Source organism: Physella acuta, unplaced genomic scaffold (genome assembly GCF_028476545.2).
Source record: "Physella acuta isolate Inbredline_101_S28 unplaced genomic scaffold, ASM2847654v3 ptg000575l, whole genome shotgun sequence".
In the NCBI taxonomy this organism is placed as follows: domain Eukaryota; kingdom Metazoa; phylum Mollusca; class Gastropoda; family Physidae; genus Physella; species Physella acuta.
This window is the reverse complement of record NW_026732094.1, coordinates 386,484-409,140: the sequence shown is the minus strand read 5'-3', so window position 1 is coordinate 409,140 and position 22,657 is coordinate 386,484. Positions and strand designations below refer to the sequence as shown.

Genomic DNA, 22,657 nt, shown 5'->3' with positions numbered 1-22,657 from the left:
CCCCTCCCCCAGGGATGTACTCACCTTCTACCACACGTGTCCCGATGATCGCGTCCAGATTGACGTGGCGATGCTCCCTCTGGAAGAAGCCGAGAGCCAGCTGCAGACTGTCCAGGGTCCTGGCCAGGTAGTCCAGGGTGGAGTTGGGCGCGGGGCCGGCCGACTGGACCAGGTGGACAGACGTGGAGCAGCGGTCAGACAGCGCCGTGAGGGCTAGCACGATGGCCACTAGTTTCATCTTGACTGACGCTTTGATATGGGATTAATTAATGATCAGGCTTTCTTTCTTGTCAGGTTCCTAACAATGATCTGTCAACATGAAGAAAGTGAAAATTATTTTTTTTCGACCTATAAAGTAAAGTATGATTGTTATTGTGATTTTGACTAATTATGAACGGAAAGGCGTTAGCATTGGGGAAAGATTGATTAGGAATAGATTGGTCAACATGTCTTTAATGTAACGATTAGAAGTAACAACCGAGTACACTAAAATTAAGATAAAATATTAACCATGAGCATGAGATGATAAAACAAGCATCAATATTTCTTTCAGACTTTTTTCTCCGGGAGGGGGGCACTTGATATTTTCGGTGGGGGGGGGGGGGCGGACTAAATTTTCCAGGGGGGGGGGGGGCGAACGCTAATAAAAGTTTATATTTTCTATACAAATTCCATTTAGTTCGGGGGTTGGTAGACTTTCTTATGGGGTGGGGGTGGGGGGCTCCGCCCTATGCCTGGAAGAAACTCGGAAGAGCAGTCAGAAATCTAACATAACATTATGATGATAAATTAGTAAAAGGTGATTCTGTGGCGACATAAGGATTCCTTGCTGATAATGTTGAATGAAACTATTGAATGTATTAAAAATAACTAGTAAATGTGTTGAAAGAAACGATTGGTTAATTCACTTAAATTTTATTCATGAGTCTGGTATGTAGTAAAATACAGCTGAATTGTAGATGATGTTAAATAGCCAAAGATGAGGTGAACAACAAAGGTGTAGTGAAACTAGTATCTTGTGAATGGACGGTTTCATGCTTTCATAGTTTTATGCGTTGTACAATGTCAACATCAGTGAATGTATTGGATGTTTTTCAAGTAGACTACTTGAAGCTGAAAACAAATGAAGACCACAGGGGATAAACCACAGTTGTCACAGTTTTCTACTTATGAGAAAAATGAGATTTTGTGTTCCTTTGCTGTTCTATTGTGGCATGATTTTAAAAACCTAATTCTTGAGGGGATGGAGGTGGTTTTATGTGATATTGTTATAGTGATAGATACACACTACGGGTCATCCATAAATGACGTTACGCTTTTTTGACGATTTTTTACCCCCCCCCCCCCCTCCATTCCGTCACACGTCGTCACAAAAAGCCAGACCCTTCCTAAAATGACGTCACACCTCAGCCTACAACCCCCCCCCCCCCTCAAAATTGCAAATGAATTTTTTTTTTAAGCATCGTTATTTTTCAAAAATCTTGTCTGAACTCTGTCAAAATAGAGTACTTTAATCGATTCCTAATACAATTTATTAAAACAGTTTTCTAAAAAGCAAAATAACGTCTAAAATTAGTTTTCTAACATTACTTTTTGATAATGCAAAAGTGTGACGTCGCACCATCTGAACCCCTTCCCCTCATCACACACCGTCACAAAAATACGGACCACCTCCCCCCTACAAGTGAGACGTCATTTATGGACAACCCCCTAATACTACATGAATATGGTCCTAAATAAAAAAAATTCCAAAAATTGACATCTTTGGTTTATCTCGAGTGGTCTTCAAATATCATAATCATAGTTAAAAATTTTGTATCCTATAGTAACAATGGAATCCAGTTATTCTTTTTTCCAGGGCGAGTGGTCTTTATCAACGTTTCCACCTGTTGACCGAAGCCAGAGACAAGCTTGTTCGTAGATCAGGAAATCCAGTTCAATGTCTAACAGAGACCATACAGCCGCGTAGCGTGAATGATGGACTCTAGTCTAGTCGGTAGCTTCTACCGTGTAAGTAGATTTTGATTTTTATAAATTTAAATGGTATAGACTTGTATTTAAAATACAATTTTAGCTTTTCCATCACCTTTCTCTGTTCAGATGTTTACTTGATTTTGCTCATTTTCTCAACCAATTATGTTCCTGTAACCGAAGTGTGATGGCTAAGCATCATCTGATAATATCGTTTTACGAGAACACGTCTAATGCCCCCCCCCACCCCCACGAAAAAGCACTGGTTATCATTATGTATGTAGTACAAATATGCAGTGTTTCTTCCAGACTTTTTTCTCCGGGTGGGGGGGGGGCACTTAATATTATCGGGTGGGGGGAGGCGGTCAACATTTTCCGTGGGGGGGGGGGGAGGTGGCGGACACTGGTAAAAGTATATGTTTTCTATATAAATTCCATTTTTTTTCGGGGGGTGGGGGGGGGGGGGGGGGGATAGAACGCCCCCCCCCCCCCCCCCCCCAAGAGATGCCTGGAAGAAACTGTGCAAATATGCGGGCAACATAATGAGATATCACACACGTGTCGCCCAATCTAGGGCCGCCAGTATCCTTTAAACAAAAAATATAACACTTCATAACTCTAATATTAATAATAACGAGCCGGCCCGCGGCATAACATACGTCGCTATTTAGTTGTTTCTAATTTTCAATCATTCATAATTTGTGAATTCGACAGTACCAACGCTGACACTGAAAATATTTCTTTAAAACACTATAAGTAGCTCGTTAAGGACCATAACCCCCCCCCCCCCCTTCCTTCCCTCCCCCCCTCCTCCCCCCCCCCCCCTACGTTTAAAATCGTTGGCTCTGCTTGTAAACATTTAGAGTGAACACAGCTCACTAAAACCATGTAGGGGTGGGGAGGTAGGGAGAGCGTTTGCAGCTTGTTTTCTAACGGCTCGAAGAAGAGAATTATATATATAGATAATAATAACGATATGTTACTAATACCCAACACATAACTTACCACGTACAAAAGGATAACTTACCTCTAATAAAAGAATAACTATCATATCTAATGACAGGATAATTTACCACTAATTAAAGGAAAATTTACCTTTAACAAAAGGATAACTTACCACTAATGAGAGGATAATTTACCTCTACAAAATGAAAATCTACCTCTAACAAAGGATAACTTACCTCTAGCAAAAGGTAAATTTACCGCTAACAAAAGAATAACTTACCTAACAATTTACCTCTAACAAAAGGACAACTTACCTCTAACAAAGGATAACTTACCTGATAACTTACCTCTAACAAAAAGAAAACTTACCCCTAACAAAAGGATAACTTACATCTAACAAAAGGATAACTTACCTCTAACAAAATGATAACTTACCTCAAACAAAAGGAAAATTTACCTCCAACAAAAGGACAACTTATCTCTAACAAAAGGATAACTTATCACTAACAAAAGGATAACTTAACTGATAACTTACTCTAACAAAAGGGAAATTTACCTCTAACAAAAGGATAACATACCTCTAACAAAAGGAAAAGTTACCTCTAACTAAAGGACAACTTACCTCTAACAAAAAGAATATTTACCTCCAACAAAAGGATAACTTATCACTAACAAAAGGATAACTTACCTCTAACAAAATGATAACTTACCTCTAACAAAAGGATAACTTACCTCTAACAAAAGAACGAATCTATGAATGGAGTGAACCAACACTTGAGGCCAGCTTGTATTTAACCTAGTATCCCCCGCCATTACTGCCACGGTGATGCCCCGTTTATATACAGGCGCCCCTAACTATTAGCGCTCTTTAGTTACGGGACCTGGGCCCTCGCCTCGCGATTGGTCGCCTCGCTCGAGCCTCCAACTCTCGCCATTGGTCGGTGCGAGATTTCCACAGACGTCTACCTAACATGGCTGCGCATGTGTGAGAGGCGGGAAGGGGGGATAACTGCGTTATTACTTTACGCACAGGTCGACCAAGTACAGGAAGTAATAAGGCACCATATTGGCAGCAGTGGACGTGGAGTTTGCTACCCCTTGATGTAATCATCGTCTATATTCAAAGCAGCAATGGACACAGCGAAGCAATTTAGAAGGGCACTTGCATGTGGAACACTGGACTTGCGGGGCTGCAGAGGAAGTAGGCAGGAAGTTGTTTTAAATCTCATCGGCGAGCTGTTCGAAAACAGTTTCGTCAACGGCAGGGTGTGTGGGTGGGTGGTGGTGGGGTAATTATACAAGAGTGTGGGGGGGAGGGGTAGGGTTCGAAATAACTTCTCTGAAAGCGGTTCCGTCATATCAATGTCAAAACTATTTTTAAACACGGTGGCAATTTTGTATTCGATTAATTAGCAATTATAATCAGAGGCTGAAAGATTGCGAAATGTTTATGGAATGTTGCCAACAAGACGACGGAAACTCGTAGAGATTCTTGCAGTACATTTGATGAAGAGAAGTGCCGGTGTAAAAGTATGTCCACATTACTGTGGCAAGTAATCTACGGACATGAACAGAGTTTCTTCCAGGCATCTCTGGTGGGGGAGGGGGGTGTCTACCGCTCTCCCCACGAACGCAATAGAATTCTTTGAATTTCATTTAGAAAATATATACTTTTACCAGTGTGCGTCCCCCCCCCCCCCCCCCCCCCCGAATATTTCAAGTGCCCTCCCCCCCTCCCCGCATGGGAGAAAAACGTCTGAAAGGAACACTGGGCATGAATTCATAGAAAAATAGGATGGAGCACCTTCAAGTAATACGCCCTTTCTGTAAGGAGAAACACATATAAAAGTAATTCCGGGTGCTAAAATTTTACTGGACAAATATAACCTATATAGTTCTGTGTTTCAGACTTTTTTGAAAATCTCGCGGAGGGAGGGGGGGGACTAAATTTTCTGGGGCGGACACTGGTAAAAGTATATATTCTCGATATAAATTCTATTTCGTTTGGGAAAAGGGTGGTAGATGTGCTTCGCCCCCCTAACCGCCCCCCCCCCCCCCCCACACACACACACAGAGAAGAGATGCCTGTAAGAAACTCTGGTATAGCTTAAAACGAGTGCTTGTTAAGAATCTTTAATTTGTTTTCTTCCTCATTGCCGCTGTTTGAAGTCTTCCAGACTTTTTTCTTGAAATTTTCGGGGGGCGGACACCTTTAAAAGTATATATTTTCTATATAAATTATATAAATTTCATTTCGTTCGGGGGGAGGCGGTAGATTTTTTTTCGGGGGGGGGGGGGGCTTCGCCTGGAAGAAACTCTGGTTTGAAGCATGTCGAAAATAGTTTGCTTTAAGAGTGCGGAAAGCTTTGATTAAAACTTTCAAATAAAACTTTAAAAAAAAAACAGTAAGTAAAATAGCTGCCATGGGAAATCGCCTTATACAAGTGATTCAGTTATGGTGGGTGCAGCAGAGTAGACGTTGCACAAGAAACGGCCAGACGCTTTCATTCTCCCAGATAACACCCGTCTTATCTAATAAGAAATCTCGTCAGATGCATGCTAAAATTGCTGTTGTGAATTTTTTTGTTTGTGTATCATTTTCGAATTATTTCCGGTGATTGATTCTCCTGCTGACATGCGCAGTCGCTCCAACCTACACGCGGAGCTAAAGATGGAGTCACAAAAAGTTTCTGTTGCAAAACATTGTCAGTAAATCAAAAACAATTTTAAGAAAAGGAATCACAAATAAACGTATGAAAATCAATCACACTTAAACACATGAAAATAAATCACGAATCAACACATGTAAACAGACTACACACGTACACGTATACGTACACGCAAAAGTACACGCATATGCAAACACAAAATATGGCACACGACTACGCACACGTTCACGTACACGTTCACGCATAATACACGTACGCGTACACGTACAAAGATAACCAAGAACAGTGTTTCTTCCAGACTTTTTTCTCCGGGGGGGCACTTGAAATTTTCGGGGGGCGGTAGACTTTCTTCGGGGTGGCGGACACTGTTAAAAGTAAATATTTTCTATATAAATTATATACATTTCATTTCGTTCGGGAGGGCGGTAAAAAATTTTCGGGAGATGCCTGGAAGAAACTCTGACCAAGAACTAAATTTCAGTTTGTTCAAACCGCGCTTGAATAAAATAAACCTTCTGTAGCCGAATTTCACCAATCAATTATTATTGCTAAAGTGTCACCTGCCCGTAGGTGCAAACTGGAATTGAAAACATGTATGTGAAAATATTTCTGATGTCTACACATGGTTTTATTACAAACAAGACTGTTGCCCAAATAATTAGAATCCAGGAATTATCGGTAGACCACAAGTCCACAAGCATTGTAGTCAAGTCTGCCTGATCATTCATTACCTGGGACAATGTAAACTTGTTGCGCTTGAGATCCTCAGATGCGATCCATGCATTTAGATTGTGACAGCTGATTTCTTAGAAGTTAAATAGGCACAATTTTCTTTTGATTGATTCATGTGTCTGCAACATACATGGACAGTGGCGTAACCAGGATCGCCTCAATGGGGGGGGGGTTCCAATTTTTACCCGGGGACAAACTCTCGATTTGCACCCCCCCCCTCAAACTTTCGATTTGCACCCCCCCCTCAAACTTTCGATTTGCACCCCCCCCCCCCCCACCCCTCAAACTTTCGATTTGCACCCCCCCCCCTCAAACTTTCGATTTGCACCCCCCCCCCCCCACCCCTCAAACTTTCGATTTGCACCCCCCCCTCAAACTTTCGATTGCACCCCCCCCCCCCTCAAACTTTCGATTTGCACCCCCCCCCCCCCCACCCCTCAAACTTTCGATTTGCACCCCCCCTCAAACTTTCGATTTACACCCCCTCATACTTTATATATATATACCGAGGGGTCTATGGGGGGGGGGGGGTTATGACCCCCCTCGAACCCCCCCCCCCCCCTTGCCTACGCCACTGTACATGGATACATAAGAGTAATATAGTAGCCGTATCAGTTTTTCTTCAATCTTTCACAATCCCTCAATATAACTGTTCGTTACTAAAGACTTTTTCAATCATTCTTAGATATTTTATGTAATATAGATTTGCTGTTATTCGTTTTGTGTTTTTTCTTCTTTCAATGTTTGACTGTCTGTTTCTAAAGAACTTTGCAATGTGGACATTTCGCACTTTGCCTGAGCAGTTCTTGTCATACTGTATAATCCCTGTCCGTTTTATATAGTCTAGGAAAAGTATATAACAACGCGCGATATTTCATATTTTGCCTGAAAACGCCAGAGATTGTATACATTGCCTAGGCATTCTATCGAATGTCTGGTTTTCCTACTTTGCCGGTAACATATACTCCGTAACATCGATGCATGGGTTACACAAATGGTCAAATGCAAGTGCTTTGTGAAAATCGATATTAATTTTCGGACTTTGACATAGTGACTTGATCAACAGTTCAACGCTGACCTCTCTCAAATCGATAGCCATGCTAGACAAGAAAAAACGGTAACAGGTCCAAAAAAAGGGCCGTATTACACCAGGCTTCGCCAATAAGATAACAATCACACTCACAATCTGGCCTCGGGCGAGACGTTGGGGGTGGGGGAGGGGGTGGGGGAGGGGGTGGAGTGAGCACTAGCCGCCATTAGAGTGGGTGTCTAGAATTACCTTGCTCGTTAAACTGGACAGGCTATACTGATGAAATTAGCCGCGACCTTTTAACGTTGCGAGACCGGTTACTTCCCTTTCATATTAAAAAAAAAGGTGGAGTGAAAACAGTGATGGTTTGTTCCCCTTTAAATGAATCACTATCCCCGGCAAGACGGTGATAATGAATAGAATCAGAAATGTTCAAGCTAAAATAAAAATGGGAGTATCATAGGAGATTTGTGTCAAGATCATGTAGGCTTATCGCTGCTAGGCCTCTGGCACGGTTTATCTGCTTGAGTGGAATTAATTTCATTAAGATGGCTCGGGAACTTGTAAAACACTGGGTTTCCGGAGCTTCGAACCTGGTAATTGGGATATCAGAACAAAGGGATGGTGCTGTTGGAGATAGTCTGAACAAAAGAATGGTGCTGTTGAAGATAGAACAAAAGAATGGTGCTGTTGAAGATAGAACAAAAGAATGGTGCTGTTGAAGATAGAACAAAAGAATGGTGCTGTTGAAGATAGAACAAAAGAATGGTGCTGTTGAAGATAGAACAAAAGAATGGTGCTGTTGAAGATGGAACAAAAGAATGGTGCTGTTGAAGATAGTCAGATAAAAGAATGGTGCTGTTGAAGATAGTCAGATAAAAGAATGGTGCTGTTGAAGATAGAACAAAAGAATGGTGCTGTTGAAGATAGAACAAAAGAATGGTGCTGTTGAAGATAGAACAAAAGAATGGTGCTGTTGAAGATAGTCAGATAAAAAATGGTGCTGTTGAAGATAGAACAAAAGAATGGTGCTGTTGAAGATGGAACAAAAGAATGGTGCTGTTGAAGATAGAACAAAAGAATGGTGCTGTTGAAGATAGAACAAAAGAATGGTGCTGTTGAAGATAGAACAAAAGAATGGTGCTGTTGAAGATAGAACAAAAGAATGGTGCTGTTGAAGATGGAACAAAAGAATGGTGCTGTTGAAGATAGTCAGATAAAAGAATGGTGCTGTTGAAGATAGTCAGATAAAAGAATGGTGCTGTTGAAGATAGAACAAAAGATTGGTGCTGTTGAAGATAGTCAGATAAAAATGGTGCTGTTGAAGATAGAACAAAAGAATGGTGCTGTTGAAGATAGAACAAAAGAATGGTGCTGTTGAAGATAGTCAGATAAAAGAATGGTGCTGTTGAAGATAGTCAGATAAAAGAATGGTGCTGTTGAAGATAGAACAAAAGATTGGTGCTGTTGAAGATAGTCAGATAAAAATGGTGCTGTTGAAGATAGAACAAAAGAATGGTGCTGTTGAAGATAGAACAAAAGAATGGTGCTGTTAAAGATAACCAGAACAAAAGAATGGTGCTGTTGGAGATAGCTATAGCACAAAAGAATGATGCTGTCACAACACCCAGAGAACTGGGTTTATAGAACGACACTATACTAGAATGACCTAGTCACGTGACATCATTTGATATGCTGACGTCGACTCGGGGTCCGCGACTATCAGACGATCAAATTACAAGGGGTAAAATTAATTTTTTAAACATGGGCTAGATGACAAGGGGATGCCACTCAAGCGAGTCGTCATTAACCACCTTATCAGTCGTGTAGGACTACTGCAATATCCAGTCATTAACCACCGTATCGGTCACGTTGGACTACTGCAATATCCAGTCAATATCCACCTTATCAGTCGTATAGGACTACTCCAATATCCAATCAATAACCACCTTATTAGTTGGACTTCTGCAATATACAGTCAATAACCACCTTATCGGCCGTATAGGACTACTCCAATGTCCAGTCAATACCCACCTTATCAGTCGTATAGGACTACTCCAATATACTGTCAATAACCACCGCATCAGTTAGACTACTGCAATATCCAGTCAATAACCACCCTATCGTTCACAATGCCCCATTCAAAATTTCTAAAACGTATTCTTTAATCAGACACCTGGTGTTATATGTGTGTTAGTATATGTGTGTGTGTGTATGTCTGTGTGTGTGTTTGTGTAATAGGGAGCTAATGCATGGACTAGAGAAAAAGTGTGTATGTGTGCGTGTTTGTGTAAGAGGGAGCTAATGTACGGACTAGAGAAAAAGTGTGAGTGTATGTTTGCGTGTCTGATTGTCTGGCTCTGGTTGTCCATTTACACGGCCCAACAAGGGTTAAGGAGCTACATATCTATGTCTATATATTTACCAAGAATAATGAGCGCTGGCTGATGCCCAAAGAAAGTAGAGCTATTTACCCAGTGGGGTCTCGCGCCCAGAACGATTGGGGGCTTGCTGGCAATCAATCTGCTCTGCCAGTCTTTCAGATGTTCTCAAACCTGAACCCCTGCAACCAACAGTACCTCAGATGTTCTCAAACCTGAGCCCTTACACCCACTGTGTCAACACCTCAGATGTTCTCAAACCTGAGTCCCTACACCACTGTGTCAACACATCAGATATTCTCAAACCTGAGCCCTTGCACCCACTGTGTCAACACATCAGATATTCTCAAACCTGAGCCCCTACACCCAGTCTTTTAACACCTCAGATGTTCTCAAACCTGAGCCCCTACACCCAGTCTTTTAACACCTCAGATGTTCTCAAACCTGAGTCCCTACACCCACTGTGTCGTTGCCTCAGATGTTCTCAAACCTGAGCCCCTGCACTCACTGTGTCAAGACATCAGATGTTCTCAAACCTGAGCACCTGTACCCACTGTGTCGATGTCTCAGATGTTCTCAAACTAAAACACCCGCAAGCCACCCACCAGTACCTCGGATATTCTCAAACCCGAACCCCTGCACACCGATTAGATAACACGGAGTAATCTCCTAATTAAAATATCTTTTAACCGTATTGGAGTGAAATATTTGCATATTTATGAACTATCTGCTACTTTAAAATTTTAAAAAATTGGTTACTTTCCGTACATCTAAGAACTAAGAATGAACACCATAACAGGAATGATACACGAGCGTTTAGTTGACATTTGAACTAGCAAAAGGAAGTGGATGATTTTATCAATAGCAGGCGGCTCGTTGGGGAAGGGGGGATGGGGGTGCAGACGACGATTATCTGATAAATTCTTTTGTTTACAGAAGAAGAAGGTGAGCGAGGGAGGAATGCAGCAATCAATGTATCGATAAGCTAATTATAAAAACTTCCAAATTTAGATGCTGAAATTATGTTTGAATTTTTAATGTTGGAAAAGCTTTCACAAAACAAGTTTTTTTTTATATACTGTTATTTATTGTTTCAAAATGTTTTTTTGTAATTATAATTCGTTCTTCTTAAATAAAAGTGTAGACCTTTACGTTTGATAGTAGGATAAAGGAAGGATTTTTTTTAAACCACGCGCTGAAATATGTATTATTATTATTATTGTAAAACTTTGTGGGTGTAAATGTTAATTAGCATCAAAAGAATTGTAAAACTTTGCAAGGAAAAGGGTAGTAATAATGTAAAAATTTACCTAGCATTAAAAGTGTTTAGAATACTTGTTAACATCAAGAGAATTGTAAAACTTTGCAAGGAAAAGGATCGTAATAATGTAAAAATTTAGCTAACATTAAAAGTGTTAAGAATACGTGTTAGCATCAAGAGAATTGTAAAAATTTGCAAGGAAAAGGATCGTAAGAATGTAAAAATGTAGCTAGCATTAAAAGCGTTATGAATGCTGGTTAGCATCGAAAGCTTTGTAAAAGTTGAAAATCGTGTAGATTGTTGTAAAAGTTAAATATGGTTTATTCTAGATTATTGTAAAAATGGACAATCGTTGCGAAAGCTTTTATCATCCATATTGTTGTAAAATTTACCATTCTCCCGATTGTTGTAAACATTTTACCATGCTCCTAACCAGATTACCGAACTTGGAGCTTTGCAACACGCTTAAACGTAGGACATGAGTATGCCGAATAAGCTATCAAAACTCATTAAGTGAACACATGAACCCCCCCCCCCCTAATGCCTTTCAGTGTTTTATCTAACGATTAAGAGCTGGCCCTCAAAATAATTATCACTAACGAGGGTCCTTTGTCAGTTGTCGGATACAAGTTAAAGACCTGGGGACATTCCCGTTTAGGACCCGGGGACGGGGGGGGGGGCCTCTATGGGATCGATCAACCTAAACACGTAGACACCAGCTAATGTACTTTGGTCATAACTTGTTTCAATAGCCGTGCATTATGGCACCGCGACTGCAAGCGTGGGAATGTTGGTGCGTATTTCCCCGGGGAGGAGGCGAAACTGTGGCAAGATGGATCTATTTTCTCTATCAGTGCGCTCAAGGGAGTCTTCTGGAATGTCTGCCGCCACATTGTATTAGATTAGGGCTCTAATGGTGGGCTAATCTTTTCAATGTACCCTGCCCAGTGGCTTGTGGCGGTGGGTAATTGTGTTTGTATAGAGCTTTATTTACCTCTACTTTACAACTCGAACAGCTAGCGACATTTTTTTTTATATATTTGAACTGTGAGAGTAGGTCATTCGTTGACGCCTCGTAATTTTAGAATTATTTGTCAAATATGCAGTTATGAAGCTTGTTGTAACAACGGCTTATTTGTTAGCTCTTATTGGGTTTTAAACGTCATCTTAAAAAGCAAAATAAATAATTTATTAGCAAGAGAGGAAAGAATTCTACAAAAACTATGCCTTGTTGATTCTGGCCACACGAATAGCATCCGTGACTCAATTTATTTGCAATATTTTTACAATATAAATGTTCAAAGAGTTGTCCTAGCTCTTTTACTATATTAAAAAGCTTTCATCTATTAAAATGTAGTAAAACGGCGTAAAACTGCACATTTTCTTGCTAAATTGATATAAGCGAAACTTTTTTGTAGCTTTACTTCTAGAAAGAGAATTAAGTAAGAAAAAAGCTGGTCGAAATCCAATTTTACCCAAAAGCGTGTGGAGGAGGTGGTATCACAAACACACCAGCAGTTGCCACTGAGCTTGGTGTGGACCTGACAGGACTAACGTCCTGTGTCCGTGTATTTGTCAGTCTTCAACGTCTGCACGATTGAGTATAAAACATGCTAGGCTCTAGATCTACACAGGTAGAAATCTGGTGATAGATCAACATTACAATGGGGGGGGGGGCTTGATTTATAGGCCCTTCTTCTTCTGCGTTCTTAATTGAGTTTATGTTGGAGGATTTAACAAACAGTCCAACGTCGTAGATGAACTGGACTGTGATCTCCAGATCTGCAGGTGCCCTATAGTTTTTCTTTGAGTGGGGTGTATAGGGGCCAGTGTTTAGATCGCGCCTGGTTGTACAAGGGGTAGTCCTGAAAGACGTGCTCTGTATTCTCCTGGGCCATGCCACAAGGCCAAGTTTCCCAAGAAGCGACTTTTAATTTATTTAAAGGCCATATATATATATATATATATATATATATATATATATATATATATATATATATATATATATATATGCGTACGTGTGTTGCCTAATTATACCAACTTATTTCTAATCGAAAAATGTCTGTTGTGGCTCTATAAAAAAGGAAAGCCATAAACATTTCATATTTCATGTGTTTGTTCCGACTAAACTTTGAAATCACCAAGTAAAATTAAGATCTCATTTTTCTCGCATTAACAATCGCATTTGAAACCATTTCCTTCCATCAACAAGATACCCATAATCCCATTCGTTTGGTCCTCCACATTCGGAAATGTCGAAATACATTCATCACGGTGATTGGATTTCGCTAGTGCATTCATAATTTAGACGGTTTCAACAATCTGTTAAATTCTGTTTTTCTCCTCAACATGCGTGAAAATCCTTTCACACGCAAAAATTTACATCAGGACAATTATTTTCTTTCTTACAGATTCTATAATCTGATTCGAAAAAAGGATAAGTTAATCAAGGATAAGGATAAGTTAATCAAATACTAATATCCTTTTTTTCAAAACATAATATTAAGAATTTTAAAATTGCTAGCGGAAAGATATATATAAAAACGAAAATCAAGACTTAGATAGGCCTATATATTTTTTTTGTAAACAGGGAATCGTTAACCAGAGGCGTATCCAGGTTTTCGTTGTAGGGGGAGCGAAAAGAGCAAAAAAAGGCGCCGAATTTTTAACACGTTCTATATTGGTGTATTATATATATATATATATATATATATATATATATATATATATATATATATATATATATATATATATATATATATATATATTGTAATAGATTGACGATAGAAGCATGTGATTGTATATAAAACGTTTATTGGCCTCAACTACATGATGGAAACGAGAGAGGGCGGAAGTGACGAGAGACAAATATATAAGGGACATCACTCAAGATAACAGTATAAATATAATACTAATACAAGAAGAGTGAGTTCCCTTGACTTCACAAGTCTCACTATATTACATCCCTTTACCCTTAGTAAACACAACACATCTCTCAATTGAACAATCGACAGTATCTTAAAATCACCAATTATATTGTAACATGAACACTATGGTAGATTACATCCTTACAAACAATGCACAATATGTTACAACATAATTAAAATACAAAACAATGATGTCAAAGTCCTTTTGACCTTTAAAATCATAGGTCTAACTTATTTGGGACTTTGATTGTCCTGCTTGACCTTCTCAGTGGCTTTCGATTTGGTGACTCAAGATTCTGACCATATGGATTCTCTATCGCAGGAGGTCTAGGATCTAAATCATTAATTCCAGAATTTACATTTTCTGACTCTAGACAACTTGGTTCACTCATATCAACAGAACTTGGTTGTGGAACAAACTGAGTTGGTGTGAACTGATCAGATTTGGTGGGATTGATAGATTCACACTTATTATCTGCACAAGTTATTTTTAACTGGTCTGCATGTCTACGGACAATAAGTCCATCATTTGTTTTTACTTTATAAGACACAGGTCCTGTACATTGAACAATTTGACCTGGTATCCATTTTTCCCTTCTCCCATAATTTCTCAGATACACATTATCATTAAATCCAAATTCTCTTTCAATGGATGTTTGTCATGATTTAATGGAACTATTTTTTAATTGGCATCTGAAAGTATTATGCTATTATTCAGATCCTTAACTGACATAGATTTCTTTGATTGATCAATTTTCTCAGGTAATCTGATAGTGCTTTTTGGTAACCAAAAATACTGTTTAAAAGTACTATCCTGGACCATATCAATTTGCAACTGTGATCCAGTATTTGAAGTGGGTGTATTAAATGGCAAAAATCTTTTTTTTCTTTTGATGTTACCCTTTTAGTTTCTGTAAGTGCTAATGATGTAAGCAAAGTTGTTTGATGATCACATTCCTTCTTACTAATGTATTCTCTTTAAAAGCATTTGGAATTGCCATATCACCATAATCATTTATTAAGTTACAAATACTTTGTTTAGGTAACTCTGACTGATAATGGACTGCATCTTCTCCATCTTTTAGACTTAATTCCATTTTTCTTATTTTATATGGCTTTAAGTCATCATTCACTGACTCTTCAGGCCAACCATTTTTACAGTACTCATATACTTTTATTAAGCACTCATCTTTTTGTGCTTCTCTTTTAATATCATTCACATTTATATTGGAGTTATCCATGATAGTGAAAAGAACAAATACATCTTCTGGTACATAACTAAGGCTTTGGTTTTTTAAAGGTAATCTACTAAGACTATCTGCACTATTCTCAGATCCAGGTTTGTATTTCAATTCATAATTGTATGCAGTTAGTGTGATAGCCCATCTTTGAATTCTTGGTGAGGCATGCTCAGGTAGGGGTTTGTTTTCCCCAAATAAACCTAGCAATGGTTTATGATCTGTAAAGATGGTGAACTTCCTACCAAACAGAAACTTATGAAATTTCTTAACACCAAAAATGATGCCTAAGCCTTCCCTATCTAACTGAGAATAATTTTTCTCAGCCTGGTTCAAAGATCTACTGGCAAAAGCAATGGGTCTGTCACCCTTTTTATCTATGTGGGATAAGACTGCTCCTACACCATCTGGTGAAGCATCACATGTTAAATTAAGTCTTTTCCCTGGGTCATAGTGAGTTAGTAAGGTGTCAGAAGACAAAGCTTCTTTTGCTGTATTAAAAGCAGCATCTTGTTGTTTACCCCAGTGCCAAGTTGCATTTTTCTGCAGCAGCTTGTACAGTGGTGATAGTTTACCAGACAGATTCCCTATGAACTTTGCATAGTAATTTATCAAGCCCAAAAAAGCTCTTAGTTGTTAGGTATTTTCAGGTTTGGGTGCTTCTTTAATGGCTTTTGTTTTCTGAGGTTGAGGTCTGATGCCTTGCTTGCTTAAATTATAACCAAGAAAACTAATTTCTGTCAGCATGAATTGACATTTATCTTTGTTTATCTTTAAACCTTTTTCACCAACTATTTTCAAGACTTTATCAAGTGTATTAAGATGTTCAGTGTCATTCTTACCAGTTATGTACACATTGTCAAAGTAAACACAAACATTTGGAATGTCCTTAAAAATACTGTCCATGACAGCTTGGAAAATTCCAGGGCTGGATGATATACCAAAACATAGTCTTTCATATTGGTAGAGTCCTTTATGTGTGTTTATTGTCGTATAGACTTTTGAATCTGGATGCAGTTCTAGTTGAGTGTAAGCATGACTAAAGTCCAATTCAGTGAATTTGTCTCCTCCTGCCAAATTTAAAGAAATTTCCTCAATGTTAGGAATAGGGTACCTATTTAGCTCTATTTGCTTATTCAGTGTGGCTTTATAGTCTCCACAAATTCTTACAGAACCATCCTTCTTTAACACTGGCACAATGGGCGTTGCCCAATCGGAATAGTCTACCTTCTTTATGATGCCATTAGATTCCAATCTACTTAGCTCATTTTCAATTTTATCCCTCATTGCATAAGGTGGAACTCTAGCTTTGCAGTATCTTGGATTTGTGTCTTTAATGTTTATCTTCACTGTTCTATCATTTAGTAATCCTGAATTACCAAAAACACCTTTATTTTCAGATATAACTTTATCTATTGAAGTAAAACTAGATTCTCTTGCATTGATCACTGACAATATACTCTCCCAATTTAACTTAAGATCAACTAACCAGTTCCTACCTAGTAATGTGGTCCATTTCCTTCAACCACAAGAAGAGGAAGTTTAACACTTTGACCATTATAACTTACATGAACCATACACTCTCCTATTACTGGAACATTGTCAACAGTGTATGTTGTTAGACACTTGTGACATGGTTGTAGAGGCACTGATCCTCCTGTGACAGCGTCAAAGTCCTTCTTTGTGATGACTGTTAGAGATGCTCCAGTGTCAAGTTGGAAGCTGATGCTCTTACCGTTGATATAAACTAGTACATTGATGGGAGCATGACTTATTGATTTCACAGAGAACAGGTTGAAATCCGGCTGCGAATCAGTTTGAGCTTTTCACAGGTAGAGTGGTTCATTGGTTGGGTTAGGTAGTCTTGGTGAGAGTTAACATAGTGCTGCCTTTGGTTGCAGTACTGTCTTGACTGGCTAGATTTAGCAACAGACGAAGACTTTGCAAAGCAGGCCTTGGCAATGTGACCTTGCTTACTGCACTTATAACAAGTAGCTGACCTGAACTTGCATCGATGAGATGCATGGGGACCTTTGCATCGATGACATTTTTGATCATTATTACTAGATTTAGATCTAGGATTTGAACGTGCAGGCTGTTTAGCATAAGTTGAAATGCTCTGATGGGGTTGGTGTTTGTTGACTAACCTGCTGTTTACTGCATGGATCCCTGAGGGTGCTAGAGATCTCGCCGCATCGGATGACTGCTGGAATGAAGTTGCTAGTTGTATTGCTTTTTCCAATGTTAGATCTGACTCGAGCAGCAACTTTCTTTGAACATCAGGGCTGTTTACACCTGTCACAAACTTTTCACATAGTCTGTCAGACAGCGTGTCTCCGAATTCACAAAATTCACTTAAATGACGTAAAGCAGCAACATATTCTGATATTGACTCGTTTGGTTGACGAGTCCTACTGTCAAATCTAGCTCTACACAGAAACTTTGATGGTACAGGCGCATGGTGGTCTGTTAGCAGTTTGCTCAGCTCGTTAAAGCTCTTGGTATCTGGACTAGCTGGTGCGCATAAGTCCTTTAGTAGCCTAAATTGTTGAGGCCCTATGACTGTTAACAAAACAGCTCTCTTTTTGGCTTCTATCATCACGTCGTTAGCTTCAAGGTAAAAGCTTAACCTATCTAGATAATCATGAATGGTTTCATCATTCGAATCAAATTCTTTTATTTGGCCATATAGCGCCATTATTCTAGAAATACTTAGCCAATATGCTCTAGCAAGCTCCTTTTTAAGTAAGCATATGCTCTTTCTAGTGGATTATTTATCCTCGTCGCCAGATGTAATAGATTGACGATAGAAGCATGTGATTGTATATAAAACGTTTATTGGCCTCAACTACATGATGGAAACGAGAGAGGGCGGAAGTGACGAGAGACAAATATATAAGGGACATCACTCAAGATAACAGTATAAATATAATACTAATACAAGAAGAGTGAGTTCCCTTGACTTCACAAGTCTCACTATATTATATATATATATATATATATATATATATATATATATATATATATATATATATATATAATTACTAGCTGTATGTCATTACTTCGCTATGATGTAAAATAAATTGAAAGTAGCACTCTGAAGAAATAAGAAAAAACACAAAATATAGGCCGACAAAAAAAAATGGTATCAATCTAAACAAAAAAAAAAACATATACACACACTACAACCAAAAGCCATGAACGTAACACAATCTGTTTTGTAATTCTTGTAAAAAAAAAAGTCTTACATAATAATTCCTGGGAAATTATTTAAGACAAGTGAAATGGGGGAAATAATCCCTCTCTTAATATAAATATGTATATATCTACACATTTAATTACAAATGTCAAAACAAATAAATAATTACTTTAGAATATAATGAAATTGTTTAACACTATTCGTGTTTACAAAATGTTTTTGTCTATAAACAGAATTTAATATATCGTCATCATAAATGCTAAAGTATCACAGCATAATAAAAGTTTTTAAAATCAGAGTTCGTAAAAAACCACGCTTTTCGATAACATAGAAAATATTCCAAATAACAGCCTACATTTAACTAAGTATCGGTCTTTTAGTTCAGATCATATATTTTTAATTAACTACTGCTTCTTTATGCTCTTTAAAGATCATTTTTTAACATAGTGATAGGTGTGGGTTAGATCACTGTATTGGTCACACACCTTTTTACTGGTAATTGCAAAAACAATATTCACAGAGTTTTACGTTAAAAAAAGCTAATTTTCTGGCGGCATGGTACTTTGGTACACCATTACGCGTTTTTCTACATGTACTTAACAGATCAGTTCGGGGTGGTTGGGTGGGGTGGGGGGGAGGGGGGTCGGTTCAACTTCATTCACCACTGTCCGGTCAATTTAGGTCAATTATCCAACCCAGTGTATACCTAGGTGTGACATTAATGTCGCTCTACACAATTGTGGTGGTGAGGTGTGTGTGTGTGGGGGGGGGGAGAGATAACCAACTCAGAGTGAACATAGTGTCAGTTTTTTAGATGACTGTTCTAAACATACATATATATTTGACAAATATATATTACACAAATATTTATTACAGAAATAGATTTAAATAAGTAGCAGTGGTATTACGACAATATTTTTTTTACAGAGGGGGGTTGGGGGGTTGTAACTGTTTCATATAATTTGTAATCGTAATCACTATCGCCCAAACTGTAAGAATACTACTACTTCATCGTGATGACGTTTTTGACCTTGTCAAAATGTCCCCACCACTACGCAGTTTGCTCATAAGTAAATTTAAATAGAGGTGCCACATCAGTTGTATTTGTTTCTGTATTGTAATTTTTTTTAATTAATCACACGATTCAAACTGTATATATAAAGTAATGTGAAGTTTTATGTATAACATTTTCTAATTCAAATATTCGTAAGCAAATACATTATACAGTTGCCTTAAACTTAACACCCCTCTTGCCAAGTGGTACTACCCACCCGCAGAGGTTTTCTAAACATTGCAATGCATCGTAATGGTTATTTTTAGAATGGCAAACTGATGCAGCTGTTAATACATGTTGTAAACGTAGACACTACTAGACTAGTACAATAATGCTTAATTGCTGCATGAAATGAAATCTTGTGATTTACATAGATGTGTCGACCAAAAATATTTTTTTTATAAATATCATTGTTTAAAACTTTGAGTTTAAAACGTTTCCAAAAAGGCGCCGCTTTGCTGAAAATGGCCAGAGGGGGAGCGGCTGCTCCCCCTGCTCCCCCCCCCCCCTGCGTACGCTACTGTCGTTAACGTTGTCGTCAATATATAGATTTACCCCCCCCCCCCCCCCCGAACGAAATGAAAATTATATAGATAATATATACTCTTAACAGTGTCTGCCCCCCAACCCCGCCCCCGAAGAAAGTCTACCGCCCCCCCCCCCCCCCCCCCGAAAATTTCAAGTGCCCCCCCCCCCCCCCGGAGAAAAAAGTCTGGAAGAAACACTGAATATGAGATAGTGCCCATCATAGTAGCCTACATTTTACGTCATTGAGATGACTCCTATGGTCTTTATGTTGACTCGCTAACTTATGTGCGAGTGGGAGTAAGGTTGACACGCCGACCATATGAGAGACACAATATATGGGCTTCAAAATCATGAGTTCGGCGGAATGAGTCGTTTCGCCAATTTACCAATGGAACTTAATTTATTTATTTTTTAAAACTTTCATTAAGAAACATATAGATCTAGATCTAAATGAATTTTCCAAAAATTATTTCAATTTTTCTAAAAATTATTTAGTCTTTTTGGTTTTAAAAATATTTTTTACAATATCTATCCGGAAAGTAAAATAGTCTATTTCTTTTTTTTTTTTCTTTATAGAATAATCCACACTTAAGGGTAACAACAATGCAAACAAAAATGACTAAATTATTGCCTATCGATAGATCAAACAAAATGATCTGAATCACAAACTTGAACCGAAACAATCATTTAGTATTGAGAGAATATGGGCCTATATGCGAAACATTTTAATGGATATTAGTTGTAATGCATAGATTCAGGCCACTGACGTTTCCATTGCTTCACTGTTGTTTTTTTCCAGAGCAAGATTTGTTTCAGTTAAGAATGGCGTGGTTCTACTTTTTATTGCCAATAACCGGTGTGTTATGTGTAATGCTGATTGATTGTAATCTAATGTAATCTATAGGTTAAATCATCTGAATATTGAGCACACATTTTCCTCCAGTCGGCTGGACGTCTTGGCCGTAAGGGAATTCCCCCCCCCCCACCCACCACCACCACACACACACACACAGAGACTTGCTCTTCCAGCGGTAGGAAATCTACCAAGCCAACCATACGTCCCCATAAAAACATGACCAGATCTAGTGTATTTGCAAATTGAACTGTTTTGCTATCCATGTGTTACCGCACCGAGTGAAACCTGACTTGGTCACGCCGCTGGTTTAAACGGTGTACTTATTATAGGTCTGTGTTAGAATGCCTATATCAGTGGTTCTTAACCTGGGTTCGATCGAACCATGGGGGTTCGCTGAGAGAGTCTCAGGCGTCTCATGTGATTCACGATATGAGTTTTGTCAGTGCGGACGATAGAACTATTAAAAAGGGTTCGGTGAATGCACATCTGATACTGGTGGGGTTCGGTACGTCCTAAAAGCTTAAGAACCACTGTTCTATATGAGACATTCAAAGACCTATAGTATGTTTTAAAATGTCTATATGATATACCAAATGGTCTTCAGTGTGTTTTAGAATGTCTGTATCAGTGGTGTAGGCAGGGGGGGTTAGGGGGGTCATAACCCCCCCCCATAGACCTCTCGGTATATATATATAAAGTATGAGGGGGTGCAAATCGAAAGTTTGAGGGGGGTGCAAATCGAAAGTTTGAGGGGGGGGGGGTGCAAATCGAAAGTTTGAGGGGGGGTGCAAATCGAAAGTTTGAGGGGGGGTGCAAATCGAAAGTTTGAGGGGGGGTGCAAATCGAAAGTTTGTCCCGGGGTAAAAATTGGACCCCCCCCCCCCCCCCCCTTGAGACGATCCTGGCTACACCACTGGTCTGTATAATATAACTAAATGGTCTCCAGTGTGTTTTAGAATATACGTATGATCTATTCTAAGGCCTGTATGAGATCTCAATTCCCGAAAATTACATGTCGTGACACCAGTATCATTATTTATGTCCCTGCCATAATCTGTCGCACATATTGCTGCTACTTGTACCAGATCAATCAGCCATAATCTGTCGCACATATTGCTGCTACATGTACCAGATCAATCAAAACTCCCTGCAGGTTCGTGTCGCGAGTGGCGTGTCCCATGCTGTAAACGTATGATGGGGTGTGCATTATTTATGTTCCATCCTAGGCTCAAATTTGATCCAGCCACAGATTGCACGTGCGCTAATTAAATCCCCAGGTGTCACACAATAATCTATTGACGGCGGCAACGATCTGGGTCTACGGTGTTGATAGCGGCGTTTTTTTTTTAAAACATCGTTCACATACACTCAAACACAAATATTTGTACACACGTTAAAATAAATATTTAGTTATACATGATCAGATATATTTACTTTTATATCAGTCTATAAATATAGGCGCTATATATATATATATATATATATATATATACATATAGTCGCTATGTCGGATGTCACCCGGTGCGGCACCTCATGGTGTAATCTCCCCACCCCAAAGAAAAAATTATATATATATATATATATATATATATATAGTTGCAGTTGGCGTCAACCCCTCCAATTTTGCCTTATGTCGTAAATTTGTGCGCACATTATATTAATCCATCAATTCATTCATGATGAAAAAGCATCATTTCCTTCATAAATTATTCCATTTCGGTGTCACACCCTACCCCCCTCACCCGGTCGTTGATTGACTTAGTTATTCATAATACTTATAATACTAAAGTTAGAGCTAATGTTTTTCCTTCTGATTTTGGTAAAATTAGGAATTAGAACAGGAAGACTAGGAGAACTTGTATTGAT

The 22,657-nt window shown here is 38.8% G+C and overlaps 1 protein-coding gene across 1 annotated transcript in view; it reads right to left on the bottom strand.

The window, feature by feature from the left end:
• The window catches only part of LOC131946925 (UPF0764 protein C16orf89 homolog), a 29,369-nt gene extending 25,634 nt beyond the window's left edge, over window positions 1-3,735 (bottom strand). The window contains exons 1-2 of the mRNA XM_059307973.1: window positions 3,649-3,735; window positions 25-309 (exon numbers count right to left, since the gene is read on the bottom strand). Coding sequence (XP_059163956.1) covers window positions 25-238 — 214 coding nt within the window. The 5' untranslated portion in view covers window positions 239-309; window positions 3,649-3,735. The remainder of the gene's footprint in view (window positions 1-24; window positions 310-3,648) is intronic.
• Window positions 3,736-22,657: the final 18,922 nt, after the last annotated feature.